Raw genomic sequence first — 12629 nt, 5'->3', positions numbered from 1 at the left:
AAAGTGAAGATTAGAGAAAATTTTTTTAAAATCCAATAACTTAAATCGTATTTTCTCACATTGGTTAAATTACCAAAGTAAAACATACCTAATAAAGATACTTCTAGCATCTTCTGCACAGCTTAAAGTGTTTTTTTAAAAATTCCTATTAACATCTTTACGAAAATGGCCTTTTACTCCTGATTGTTGTGATGATCACATAATATGCCCTACGTAGTTCATGATTATTAACATCACAAAGTTCTGAAGTGAAACTCACTCATGAGATACCAAGAAGTGTTTATTCCAGATGCTTGTTCAAAACTCTGAAGAGCAAATTTACTTTTACACTAATATCTGTGTGTTTTCTTTTTTGCTCAAGGTATTGCACATCTATTACAAATTTCCTGGTTATGGGAGGATTCCAGCTTCTTGCTAAACCTGCCATGTAAGCAAATGCATAGTTTCCAGTTATTCTAACAACCAAAGAACATGTTTTATAGCAGCCTGTGTTTTTGAGTGCCTAGGAAGAGCTAGTATTTAAGAGTTGAGTTCACAATAACGTAAGTGAAAGCCTCTTGCTAGAGCCTGGATGGGTAGAAAGCAATTAATGAACTCTGGGTGACTCTGAGCTATGGCAGCAGATGTTAAATTTGGATTTGGGCAGCCTTTCCGAAGTGATGGTCCATGAATCCCATGGTTTTACATAGTTAAAGGCAGTAATAACTTCTTTTTATACTTCTGTTTACAAGATCAGAATTTTAAGATATTCATTTAAAAAGAACCATTTGAGAATCTCTAGAACATACTAGTGGGCCCACAGGCAGGTAGTGACCCTGCCCACGTTTTCCTCACTCAGCTGGTTTATCACTTAGACATTCACCTCAGACTAGCCTGGTAGTTTGATCTTCATAAAGGTTTTTTTTTTTTTTTTAATATTGTAGTAAAATATACATAATATTTATCATTTTAACCATTCCTAAGGGTACAATTTCTGTGGCATCAGGTACATTCACGTGTTGTACAAGCCACTGTCTACACACCAAACTTTTTATCATCCCCAACAAAAATTCTGTACCCATTAAAAATGACTTCCCCTCCTCCACCAGCCCCTGGTAACCTCTATTCTATTTCCTGTCTTTCTCAATTTCCCTGCTCTAGGTACCTCACATAAGTGGAATCATACAGTAGTTGTCTTTCTGTGTCTGGCTTATCTCCTTAAGCATGATTTTTCAAAGTCCATCCATGTGATACCATATATCAAAATTTCATCTCATTGTGTGTCTGAATAATATTCCATTTTAGGAATATACCACATTTTGATTGTCTATTCATCTGTTGACGGACACTTGGGTTGTTTCTACCTTTAATGTATTTATTTTTTGGGTGACAAGTACAAACCTAACCGTATAAAGAAAGAGCAATATTGCCACTATTGGATTAAAGACTCCCAAGAGAAAATATGCTAAACAGAGTAGTTCAGGTTTTCTGAGCGCATACTAGGGCTCCTTTTGGGAAGATTTATAGGCAAGTACTTCAGTGAGTTCAGAAAAATAATAAGGTTCACGAGAGTTGGAATATTCTTGGTCCAGTACTGGGCATCCAGCAGAAATGTGGACAGAGGGATTATGTGTTCAGCATGTACCACCTCCATCTCTCAGGAGCTGGTCAAAGCAGAATACTTATGTAAGGTTAAGAGAGTTTCCCCAGCAGAACATGGAGGAGTAAGTAGGACCATCCAACAAGCCAAATATAAACAAAAATCTGGGCCATGTTCCCTGCAGCACACTCTCCAAGATCTCTTAATTACATTGTATAGCAGTCCAGTTTGTGCCATTGAACTTACGGGTTCCTGGAAATTATTACATATTTTTCCATCTTTCCAAGATAATGTTTTATAATTTCTGAGTTAAACATCTCTTTATTCCATAGTTCTCTAAGGGATTCTAAAATTACTCATTTTTGTTTTATAGCCTTGTGTGACATTGTTTTGTTTTTGAAGCCTTGTAGCTAAAAGTTATAGTATCGTGCTTACAAAGCAGTGAGGGCAGTACTTGGCACATAATTATTGTTCATTAAGTGGCAGATAATGATTATTATTCTGTTCCACCAACTCATGGACTATACAGTCCATGCAATTCTCCAGGCCAGAATATTGGAGTGGGTGAAAGTGAAGTCACTCAGTCGTGTCCGACTCTTTGTGACCCCATGGACTGTAGCCTACCAGTCTCCTCTGTCCATGAGATTTTCCAGGCAAGGGTAGTGGAGTGGGTTGCCATTTCCTTCTCCAGGGGATCTTCCCAACTCAGGGATCGAACCCAGGCCTCCCGCATTGTAGGCAGACGCTTTACCGTCTGAGCTGCCTTTCCCTTCTCCAGTGGATCTTCCCAACCCAGGAATAGAACCCAGGTCTTCTGCATTGCAGGCAGATTGTTTACCAGCTGAGCCACAAAGGAAGCCCTCTTACTTCTTTACAGATCTTTTAAGTGTTTTAGTGTGGTGTGGATAATCTCAATGGTTACTGACCAGCCTTAAAATTTGCAGTAAAATTTTAATCATGAACTTATATTGTGTGTGCTCAGTTGCTCAGTCGTTTCCAACTCTTTGTGGCCCCATGGGCTGTAACCCGCCAGGGTCCTCTGTCCATGGAATTTTCCAGGCAAGAATACTAGACTGGGTTGCCATTTCCTATTCCAGGGGATCTTCCTGATCCCCAGATCAAACCTACATCTTTGAGTCTACAATATTGGCAGGAGGATTTTTTTATCACTAGCGCCACCTGGGAAGCCGCCTGGGAAGCCGCTAGTGATAAAAAAAAGTCCTCCTGCCAATACAGAAGACTCAGAAGATGTGGGTTTGATCTCGGGATCGGGAAGATCCCCTGGAATAGGAAATGGCAACCCGCTCTAGTATTCTTGCCTGGAAAATTCCATGGACAGAGGAGCCTGGCGGGTTACAGCCCATGGGGCCACAAAGAGTTGGAAACGACTGAGCAACTGAGCACACACATGGGCTTCTCTTGTGGCTCAGCTGGTAAAGAATCTGCCTGCAATGCAGGAGACCTGGGTTTGATCCCTGGGTTGCGAAGATCCCCTGGAGAAAGGAAAGGCTACCCACTCAAGTATTCTGACCTGGAGAATTCCATGGACTATATATAGTCCGTGGGGTCGCAAAAAGTTGGACACGACTGAGTGACTTAACTTCATAATTGAATATAAAAAGTAAATATTAGTTTCAGTTTGAAATGTTTTTTCAGTGATCTCAGCATTAAAATCCACACATACAATTTGCTTTACTATTCGCTGTTAATTGTAGTACTGGCCACCTTTTAATACGCCTTTGTAATAAACGCTTATTAGATGATCACAAATTGAAAAAAAAGAAATTAGCAGTATTTAGTATTCCATGCCAATTTTGTTAGAGCAAAGAACTTTGTTTTTCTTCCAGTATTTGTGTTTAGCACAAGTGTTTAGAACAGTTGGTTTTTCCATTTATTGCTGTGACTTCCTACTTGGAAATTAACAGGTAACTGTGTCAGCTTGTCTCCAGTTATTCCCTGTAACTGTGGGATGTATGATTGATTTCCTAGAACTTTAGGCACAAGGCTGTGATGCACCATATCTATTACAGTGTTACTGTTGCTACCATTTACTACTTTTCATACTCAAAAATCCCATATTTATAGGCAGGGAAATTGTTTTAATTATATCATGTTTATTTCATTGTATTAATCATCTGTTACTTTCTCTCATAGCACCTAAAAATGTACATTTTGAAGAAAGTAGTAGGTGGTGAAATACTTCTATTTATATCATGCATATTGTCAATATCAAAATGATTAACTGAATCCCTTTTTGTCTCTACCTTCAGTGATTTCCTAAATAAAAACCAGGAACTGTTGCAAGATTTATCAGAAGTGGATGAGGAAAACACCCAGTTGATGGAAATTTTGAATACTCTGTTTTTCTTGCCAATCAGACGGCTTCATAGTTATGCAAAAGTTTTGCTAAAACTTGCTACTTGTTTTGAAGTGGTAAGCTCACATATGTATCTCTTGTGGACACTTGGGACGCCAAGGATCATAGTTTTTTGTTTGAATTATTCTACCCCAAGATCTGGAACTCCACTAAATTTATTTTTCTTCAGGGAAATGAAAGAAGAAAGTATGACTGTAGGTTTATCTTGTGTTCTTTGCTATGGATTCAATTTTCTTTCAGGGCCTTGACAAGATTAATTTTATTCATTTTATGTCAGTCTAAAGCTGAGACCCAGTTTTGCTACTCATTCAGTAGTTGTCCAACTTTGAGTACATACTGAGTACAAGTTACAAGTTAAACAGAGCTGTTTAAAACCCTGCCTATAATGACACACCTTCTAAGGCCGTGTGGCGTTAGCACCTGGCCTGGATTCATGGTAGACTTAATGCCAGGTATTTGGGTCACTTTGACATATGCTGTGAAAAATCAGCAGTGTTATAGGATTTTCTCAAATGTTAACTAGATCACTTTCTGTATAAACTTAGTTAGGTGGAGTCCTAGATAATTAGCATCATTCTAGGATATGAGTGTATATTAAAGCCGGTCCTAAGATAGTCATTTTTGAACTTGTACTGAAATGTGTTGTTTTAGTTTCCATTCTGAAGGGCTCTAGAGAAACCATAATGATTCTAGGGTTTCTTATAGTTTAGAATTTTTTATATCTTGGGGTCCTTATTTAGGACAGATATTGTCTTCAGAATGATCTAGGAATTTATGTGGTCTTTTTATATTTGATCCTATTGTGGTCTTGTAGGTCTTTTCTTTTGTCTGGTTTTGGTGTTACCCCAAACTGATCTAATTTCAGCTGTATTTCCAACTGTATAAAGCAAGATTTTCTTCATTTGTTTGAACTAAACAGTCTCAACAGATTAAATGCAGTGTCAGATATGAAAATCAGGCCATTATCTTTTAACTCACATAATAAAGAGATTTAAAAAAATGTGGAACAGTGCTGCTTCTAATATGAAACATTTTTTGTTTTGAAAATTTTAATTTTCATTAAAAATTGTTATATTTGAATTAATAAAGATTTAAAATTTTTTAAACTTTATTTTCCGATATGGTAAATATCAAGAGATATAGCCCACAGAAGCAAAATAGAGGGATCCTGAGACCAAAACCATTGATAATTCCTCTCCTATCCTGAGTTCTCTGCTTTTCTCCTTACTGATAACTGCCAGTGTTTGTTTCTTTTCCCTCTTGAGTTCTTCACCTATTCCATATGTACCTGTATGTGATACATGTGTAACTGTATGTGGTAGAATTTTCTGGAGACAGTCTTCTTTTTTCTCAGTTCCCTATAGTGTACCATGTCTTTTCTTAGGCTGGCTTCCTTCCCTAAATTTATTACTACCTATTTAAACCACAATGAGTCTACAAATTCTGGACTATTGTTATATATCCGTTACCCCCCCCCCCTCTTAATTATTGGCCTCTAGACATCTCCAGAATACCAGAAGCTGCAGGATTCCAGCTCTTGTTATGAGTCACTTGCTCTCCATCTCGGCAGGAAAAGGAAGGAAGCAGAATACACACTGAGTTTCTGGAAGACCTTTCCTGGAAAAATGACGGTAAACTATGCCAATGGTCTTACCCCACAGACAGCAGGCATAGCTGTAATAGCTGCCATAATTTTCTTGACCCCTCACTTGTTTACGGTAATGGTGCTATAGTGACCCCTTTTCTAAGGGTGATCTAAGGGCCACAGCCATGGGGATTCTGAGAATCAGCACCTTCCCTCATCTCTGGGAATCTTTTCTGAATATGTCTCTTCTTTTGTTTGTTCCAGAAAATGAAAGTTAGTAGCACAGTCATGTCCAACTCTGCAATCCCATGACTGTAGCTTACCTGGCTCCTCTGTCTGTGAAATTCTCCAGGCAAGGGTACTGGAGTAGGTTGCCATTTCCTTCTCTAGGGGATCTTCCTGACCCTGGAATTGAACTTGGGTTTCCTGCATAGCAGGCAGATTTACCAACTGAGCCACTTTCCTGTCTTTTTTATTTTCCTTTGAGCTCTGCTTTTATGAAATGTTTGGATCCCATCTGAATTTAAGTTTATTAACACCAAGCTAAGCTATGACCAACAAATTCTCCTAAATGTAATTTGTATTTTTTTTTCTTTTTCTCTTTGCATAAAATAATTTTGATACTTTGATTTTGTATTTGTTTTCAATCCCAGGATTCCTTGCGGAAGCCCGAGCGTCGGCTGCTGTGTGAGAGCAGCAACCGGGCCCTGTCCCTGCAGCACGCTGGGAGGTTTTCTGTGAACTGGTTCATTCTCTTTAATGATGCCCTAGTCCATGCCCAGGTAGGTTAGATTCCTCACCTCAAAAGAGGCCATGGAAGGGGCAGTACTATGAGTATTTAATTAATCGTACCATCAGTTTATTTTATAAACTGTTGTGATTTTACTGAAACACTTGAGTGAAAGAGAATGTTTAGTTTGCTTGGTGGCACAGGCTAGACTTCCAGGAGCTGTTTTAGTTTCCAAATTGAAAATGAGTGTCAGCCATGTGAAGGGGTCCATAGCTGCAAACATGGCGAGACCACTGGGGTTGGCTGTGTTATGGGGATGTGGCTGAGGTGGACTTAACCACTTGAAAGGGGTTCTGCAGCAGCAACTTCAGGGCCCACATCGGCCTTCTCAGACGTGTCTCCATATTCTTTGTTTCAGTTCTCCACACACCATGTTTTCCCTTTGGCCACACTGTGGGCTGAGCCACTTTCTGAAGAAGCTGGTGGTGTGTAAGTGTCCCCCTACCACATTCCCTTCTTGTGTTACTTACCCAGGTTGCTTCCTTAGACAAATAAAAGCTCAAGAAGCCTCGCTGTTGTGTACAAGAGTGCTCACCATCCCAACACATAGTAAGTGGCCTAGCGGGAAGATCATGAAGAGCCAACATGATGAGTGTTGGAAGGGCTTCTCCACTGCTTACATCCCCATTGTTTAACCCAGAGCAAAGAAACTGTGTCCTTTCCCCACTATGGGACCCAAACCCAGGGCAAGACTGCATTTACATCTGATTGACTTCTCATCCTCTTGAAATAAACAAGTTGCTTTTCATGTTTGAGGATTGATGTTATAATAACAGGTTGTTTTACCTACTGGCCTTTATTCTTGTGCACATTTTAGGAATGGCCTAAAGATAACTACACCCGAGGAGCAGTTCACTCTCATTTCATCAACACCCCAGGAAAAGGTTAGTCTTACGGTATTTTCTTTCCATCTTTGGCCTGACTGTTTCTGTCTTTTATGGTAGTGAGGAAGAAATACAAATTGTTCTTGCTTGCAATGAATTTTAAACATAAAGCAATCAATTTTAAGAGCCAGTCAGTATTACTTAATAAAGAGAGTGTTAGGAGTCAGATGAAATTTCCACAGTAAGGAAAGCTATCAAGATTTAAAGCAATGCTTGATGAGTTGTTGCCTTAAGCTTACTGGCATGTACTTTTTGCTCTTAGACAAAGTGGCTCCGGGCTATAAGCCAAGCTGTGGATCAGGCTTTGAGGGGGATGTCTGATCTTCCACCTTATGGAAGTGGCAGCAGTATTCAGAGGCAGGAACCACCAATTTCACGCAGTGCCAAATACACTTTCTACAAGGATCCTCGCCTAAAGGACGCAACCTATGATGGACGCTGGCTTTCAGGGAAGCCTCATGGCAGGTTAGCATGTTCATGATTTGATACATGTCTGGAGTCAGGATGGTAGTCTAACTACTGAAAAAGTACTGATTATCGGAAACTTTAACTGACATGTATCATTCTTTGCTTATGCATTTCCAGAGGGGTTTTGAAGTGGCCAGATGGAAAGATGTATTCTGGCATGTTCAGGAATGGCTTGGAAGATGGGTAAGGACATTGTGAACATAAGTGTCTTAAAGTGCATTATTTTGTGCTCACAGTTATTTTTAAGACAGTAGAATTTTGTTTTATGTTTTTGGAAATGGATTAGGACTTATGTACAGGTATGAACATGAAGAGAGCTAGGAATCCAGGCTGCAGCCTTGTTTTACCTAGAATGAATCATTTGCTTTGACAGCTGATGACCTTAAATTACACAGCTTCTATCTGTTGACATAGGACTGTTTTTTCTATCCATTTCTCAGTTGTAAGGACTGAGAACCTTGGGTAATGTTGATGTTGAGACTGTTGAGATCAAGTGCCCCCTTTACACAAAGGAAGTTTTCCCTTCAGTAATTTTAATTCATCTTTAATTTCTGTGATCTGTTGAAGGGGAAATCTTCTAAATTGTATTTATCTTAATGATATTCAGATGATGTTATTTTTATATAAACAAGTCAAGTTTTCTAACACTATAAATGTATTTACATGATAAATGTATGGCAATGAAGTGTTTTGTTTCATGTTAGAGAACTAATTTATTTTACTATATAAAAAGATTATTATATAAATTGGATAGGTGATTTTTGTGTGTGTGATAATATAATTAATTTTATATTTTTTTATAATTTTTATAATTAATTTTATATAATTTTGATGTCTTTTAATCTCTATTTCATAGAATTTCAGAATGAGAAGAGACTTGAGATACTCTTGATTTACCTGCCTTATTACACAGATGAGGGAGCTGGGTACCTAGACTTACCCAAGCTGATGCAGCTGATTAGGTGCAAAAATAGGCCTAGGACACAGATTTCCTGTTTTTCATTGGACTTGGGATAAAACACCTAATTACTCTGTAATGATGTTGATATCCCATTCCTCTAATACTTGCCAGATAGCTTAGGTAATAGAAAACCACGTAAACCAATAACCCATTTACTCTTCTAGGTAAATCTTTTCTCTGTTCCTGTTACATTTACCAACATATTCATACCAAAAGTGAGTATGTCATATATGCATCTTAAAATGTTTTTATTTTCCTTGGCAGATACGGAGAATATAGAATCCCAAACAAAGCACTGAACAAAGAAGACCATTATGTGGGCCATTGGAAAGAAGGAAAAATGTGTGGTCAAGGAGTCTATAGGTAATAGCATTGGAAAGGTTGCTGACTGATTGCTAATGAGAAGTTGCTGTTTAACACAGGGAGCTCACAGCAGTACTCTATGACAACCTAGAGAAGTGGGATGGGGTGGGAGGTGGGAAAGAGGTTCAAGAGGGAGGACATGTATATATACTTAGGGTGGGTTTACATTGTTGTATGGCAGAAGCCAATACAATATTGTGAAGCCATTATCTTCCAATTAAAAATAAATTTAAAAGAAAAATCATGTAAACCTGAATTTTCTATTTCCAAGCAGTAAATTTTACTTATCCTTAATGACTGAAAATGTGTTGACTCTTCTTTTAAATATCAGCCTCTCATCTATCACAGGATGAAGATATTAGCTTATTATTTAGTTCTTAAAACTGTAAAATCATTGCAAGCCATAACTTTCTCATAGAATCTCCTTCTTGCTTGTGAATTTATCTGATATTTATTGCATAGCTCTAGTATGGATAAAACCTGTCATTCTTCCAGAGATCACTCATTATCATTTTCCCATAAGGGACACATTTTCCCCCATGTTAGCATAAAATTCCCCCCATAACATCTTCAACTTCTTAAACTCAGTCATTCAAAAGTGAGATTTTTGATGGTGAAAAATAGTCATATAAATAAACAAATACCAGTGAGACATGAGTATAATTTTGAATTTCCTAAACTTTGTAAAAATGAGCATCAGAATTCAGTATGCTTGTGATCTTTATCCATTCTTTCTAACCACAGTTATGCCTCTGGTGAAGTGTTTGAAGGCTGTTTTCAAGATAATATGCGTCATGGTCATGGTCTCCTGCGAAGCGGCAAGCTGACTTCCTCTTCTCCCAGTATGTTCATTGGCCAGTGGGTAATGGATAAGAAAGCAGGATATGGTGTCTTTGATGATATCACGAGGTACAGTATTCTGCTTCTTCTCTCACAGTTTAGTTGAGAGGATAAGGTTCCTGTTCGTCTCTAAAAAAAGATGATTTTATGAAGGCTAAGTGTATTAATTGGACAATACTGAGAACATTTTTAATAAGAAAACAGAGTTGTCAGGTGTCATTTTATTCATTCGGTTGTGAACCAAACAACAGGTTACTTCTGTACAAGATCTGGATCATTAAAAATTAACATTGGTATGATTTTCCTTAAAGCTTTACCCATACAAAGCTTTTCATGTTTCAAAGGGGCTACCAAATCTGACTATTATACAAAGAGAAACCTTTAATGCAGTCAGTAGATAATAGGAATAAAAAGTTAGCAAGATCAGTGGAAATTCCCTTTTGGGATTATGAAATAGTATCTAAACACCTTTCTATGTAGTTGTTCCTGTCAAGCCTCTGACTTGTTACCATGCCAGCCACCCAGGAATCAAACTTGGTTAAATTCAATGAACTAAACTTTGGGGAGGAAAATAGTTCTTTTGCCTCTGTATCTGGTTTGGCCTGATTTGCTTTTAGACTAAATATATAATCTGCCCCTCATGTTATTGTTGGGGCTTCCCAGGTATTGCTGGTGGTAAAGAACCTGCCTGCGAGTGCAGGAGATGTAAGAGACGTGGGTTTGATCTCGTGCCCTGGAGGAGGGCATAGCAACCCACTCCAGTATTCTTGTCTGGAGAATTCCATGGACAGAGGAGGCTGGTGAGCTGTAGTCCATAGGGTCGCACAGAGTCGGACACGACTGAAGCAACTTAGCACACACATGTTATTGTCATAATGTGGGATTGAAAATTTTTTGCTGTAGTTACTAAAATCCATGGTTATTTAACAGGTAATTTGTACTCATTTGATTTTTTTAGTGGAGATTAGTAAGATTTCTCTTGAGTTTGAGTAGGTAGAAGAATGAGCCTTCTTTTTTGATAAACCCCATTTGAGTCAATAAATTTTGGATAAGAAAAATTGTGCATAGCTTTAAGTTCACCTCTTGAGTGACATTGTTTTGAGTTGAATTCTGGCATTAATTAATATTTTATAATTATCAAGGAAGCCCTGAAAATATATACAGATCTGTGTCTGGTAGTATGTGTATGTTAATCACTCAGTTGGTGTCTGACTCTTTGCAACCCCATGGACTGTAGCCCACCATGCTCCTCTGTCTGTGGAATTCTCCAGGCCAGAATACAGGAGTGGGTAGCCATTCCCTTCTCCAGGGGATCTTCCCAACCCAGGGTTTGAACCCAGATCTCCCGAGTTGAGGCAGATTCTTTATCATCTGAGCCACCAGTTCCCGAGAGGACAGTGCTCAGAGTGGGATGTGTTTTGCAGTCACATTCTCCCCTGTTGGAGGAGATAGCGTTAACACTTTAATTAATGAAATGGGACAGATACTAACCTAGGGGTGATGCTTGGTATCTTCCATGTGATCATTGTTTTTTCCCTACCTCATCCTTATCATAATTGATTTTTTAATTTCATTTCTTTTTTTTAAATTTCTATTTTTAATTTTTTTTTCTATTTCTCTGCAGAGGGGAGAAGTATATGGGACTGTGGCAAGATGATGTATGCCAAGGCAATGGTGTAGTAGTTACCCAGTTTGGTTTATACTATGAAGGCAACTTCCATCTTAATAAAATGATGGTGAGTGGAATGTTTTGCATATAGTTACGGTTGACTTTTTTAAACTCCTAGTCCTTAATTTTTAAGTCATCTTTTTATTAATGTTCCACCTTCCCTAATACAATTTTTCTTATCTTTTTTTTTTTAAGATTATGTAAGGCTTTGGAGGATGTGGCTACAGATACCCTAAGTTAGGTGTTACCCTAAGTTGCCCTATGTTTTATGTGTTGTGATTTTTGTTTTTTTTTCTTCACATAGGGAAATGGGGTTTTACTTTCTGAAGATGATACTATCTATGAAGGGGAATTTTCAGATGACTGGACCCTCAGTGGAAAGGTTGGAAACTTCTTTCTCTCTCTTAATAATCTTTTACTGATTTTTTTCTTGATCTTTAAAAAAGCTGACCTCCAATAAAATTTACCTGTTTCAAGTGTGCATTTTAGTGATTTTTTAGTACGTATGCAGAGTTGTACAACCATTCACTTCAGTTCAGTTCAGTCGCTCATTCGTGTCCGACTCTTTGTGACCCCATGAACCGCAGCATGCCAGGCCTCCCTGTCCATCACCAACTCCTGGAGTCCACCCAAACCCATGTCCATTGAGTCGGTGATGCAATCCAACCATCTCATCCTCTTTCGTCCCCTTCTCCTCCTGCCCTCAATCTTTCCCAGCATCAGGGTCTTTTCCAATGAGTCAGCTCTCGCATCAGGTGGCCAAAGTATTGGAGTTTCAGCTTCAACATCAGTCATTCCAGTGAACTCCCAGGACTGATCTCTTACCATGATCCAGTTTGAGATCACTTCCATCAGCGTCTCCTGCCCGGTTATAGTCATTCCCTGGTTCTCCTTCCAGTCCCAGATGACCTCTGATAAACTTTATAGATTTGCCCTTTCAGGTCCTTTCATGTAGTTGGAATCATGCAACAAGGGTTTTCTTTTGTGTGGCTTCTCACACTTAGCATGTTTGTGAGATTTTTACATATTGTGGCATGTGCAGTACTTTATTCCTTTTTTATTGCTGAACAGCATCCCCAAACCACATTTTGTTTGTCCCTTCACCAGTTGATG

The 12629-nt window shown here is 38.5% G+C and overlaps 1 protein-coding gene across 5 annotated transcripts in view; it reads left to right on the top strand.

Annotated features, from left to right (window-relative positions):
* The window catches only part of ALS2 (alsin Rho guanine nucleotide exchange factor ALS2), a 60945-nt gene that overhangs the window by 35342 nt on the left and 12974 nt on the right, over window positions 1–12629 (top strand). For 4 of the 5 annotated variants that reach the window (XM_070770208.1, XM_070770206.1, XM_070770204.1 and 1 more), the window contains 12 exons: window positions 362–427; window positions 3850–4012; window positions 5456–5587; window positions 6195–6323; window positions 6690–6760; window positions 7149–7215; window positions 7478–7680; window positions 7801–7866; window positions 8909–9007; window positions 9752–9916; window positions 11472–11583; window positions 11821–11898. In XM_070770208.1, coding sequence (XP_070626309.1) covers window positions 362–427; window positions 3850–4012; window positions 5456–5587; window positions 6195–6323; window positions 6690–6760; window positions 7149–7215; window positions 7478–7680; window positions 7801–7866; window positions 8909–9007; window positions 9752–9916; window positions 11472–11583; window positions 11821–11898 — 1351 coding nt within the window. Of the gene's footprint in view, window positions 1–361; window positions 428–3849; window positions 4013–5455; window positions 5588–6194; window positions 6324–6689; window positions 6761–7148; window positions 7216–7477; window positions 7681–7800; window positions 7867–8908; window positions 9008–9751; window positions 9917–11471; window positions 11584–11820; window positions 11899–12629 lie in introns of those variants that run through there. The other variant, XM_070770214.1, reaches the window with a different exon arrangement.

The sequence above is a fragment of the Bos indicus genome, chromosome 2, assembly GCF_029378745.1.
Source record: "Bos indicus isolate NIAB-ARS_2022 breed Sahiwal x Tharparkar chromosome 2, NIAB-ARS_B.indTharparkar_mat_pri_1.0, whole genome shotgun sequence".
NCBI lineage: Eukaryota > Metazoa > Chordata > Mammalia > Artiodactyla > Bovidae > Bos > Bos indicus.
Note: the sequence above shows the minus strand (reverse complement) of the source record. Positions and strands in the feature narration are given on the sequence as shown.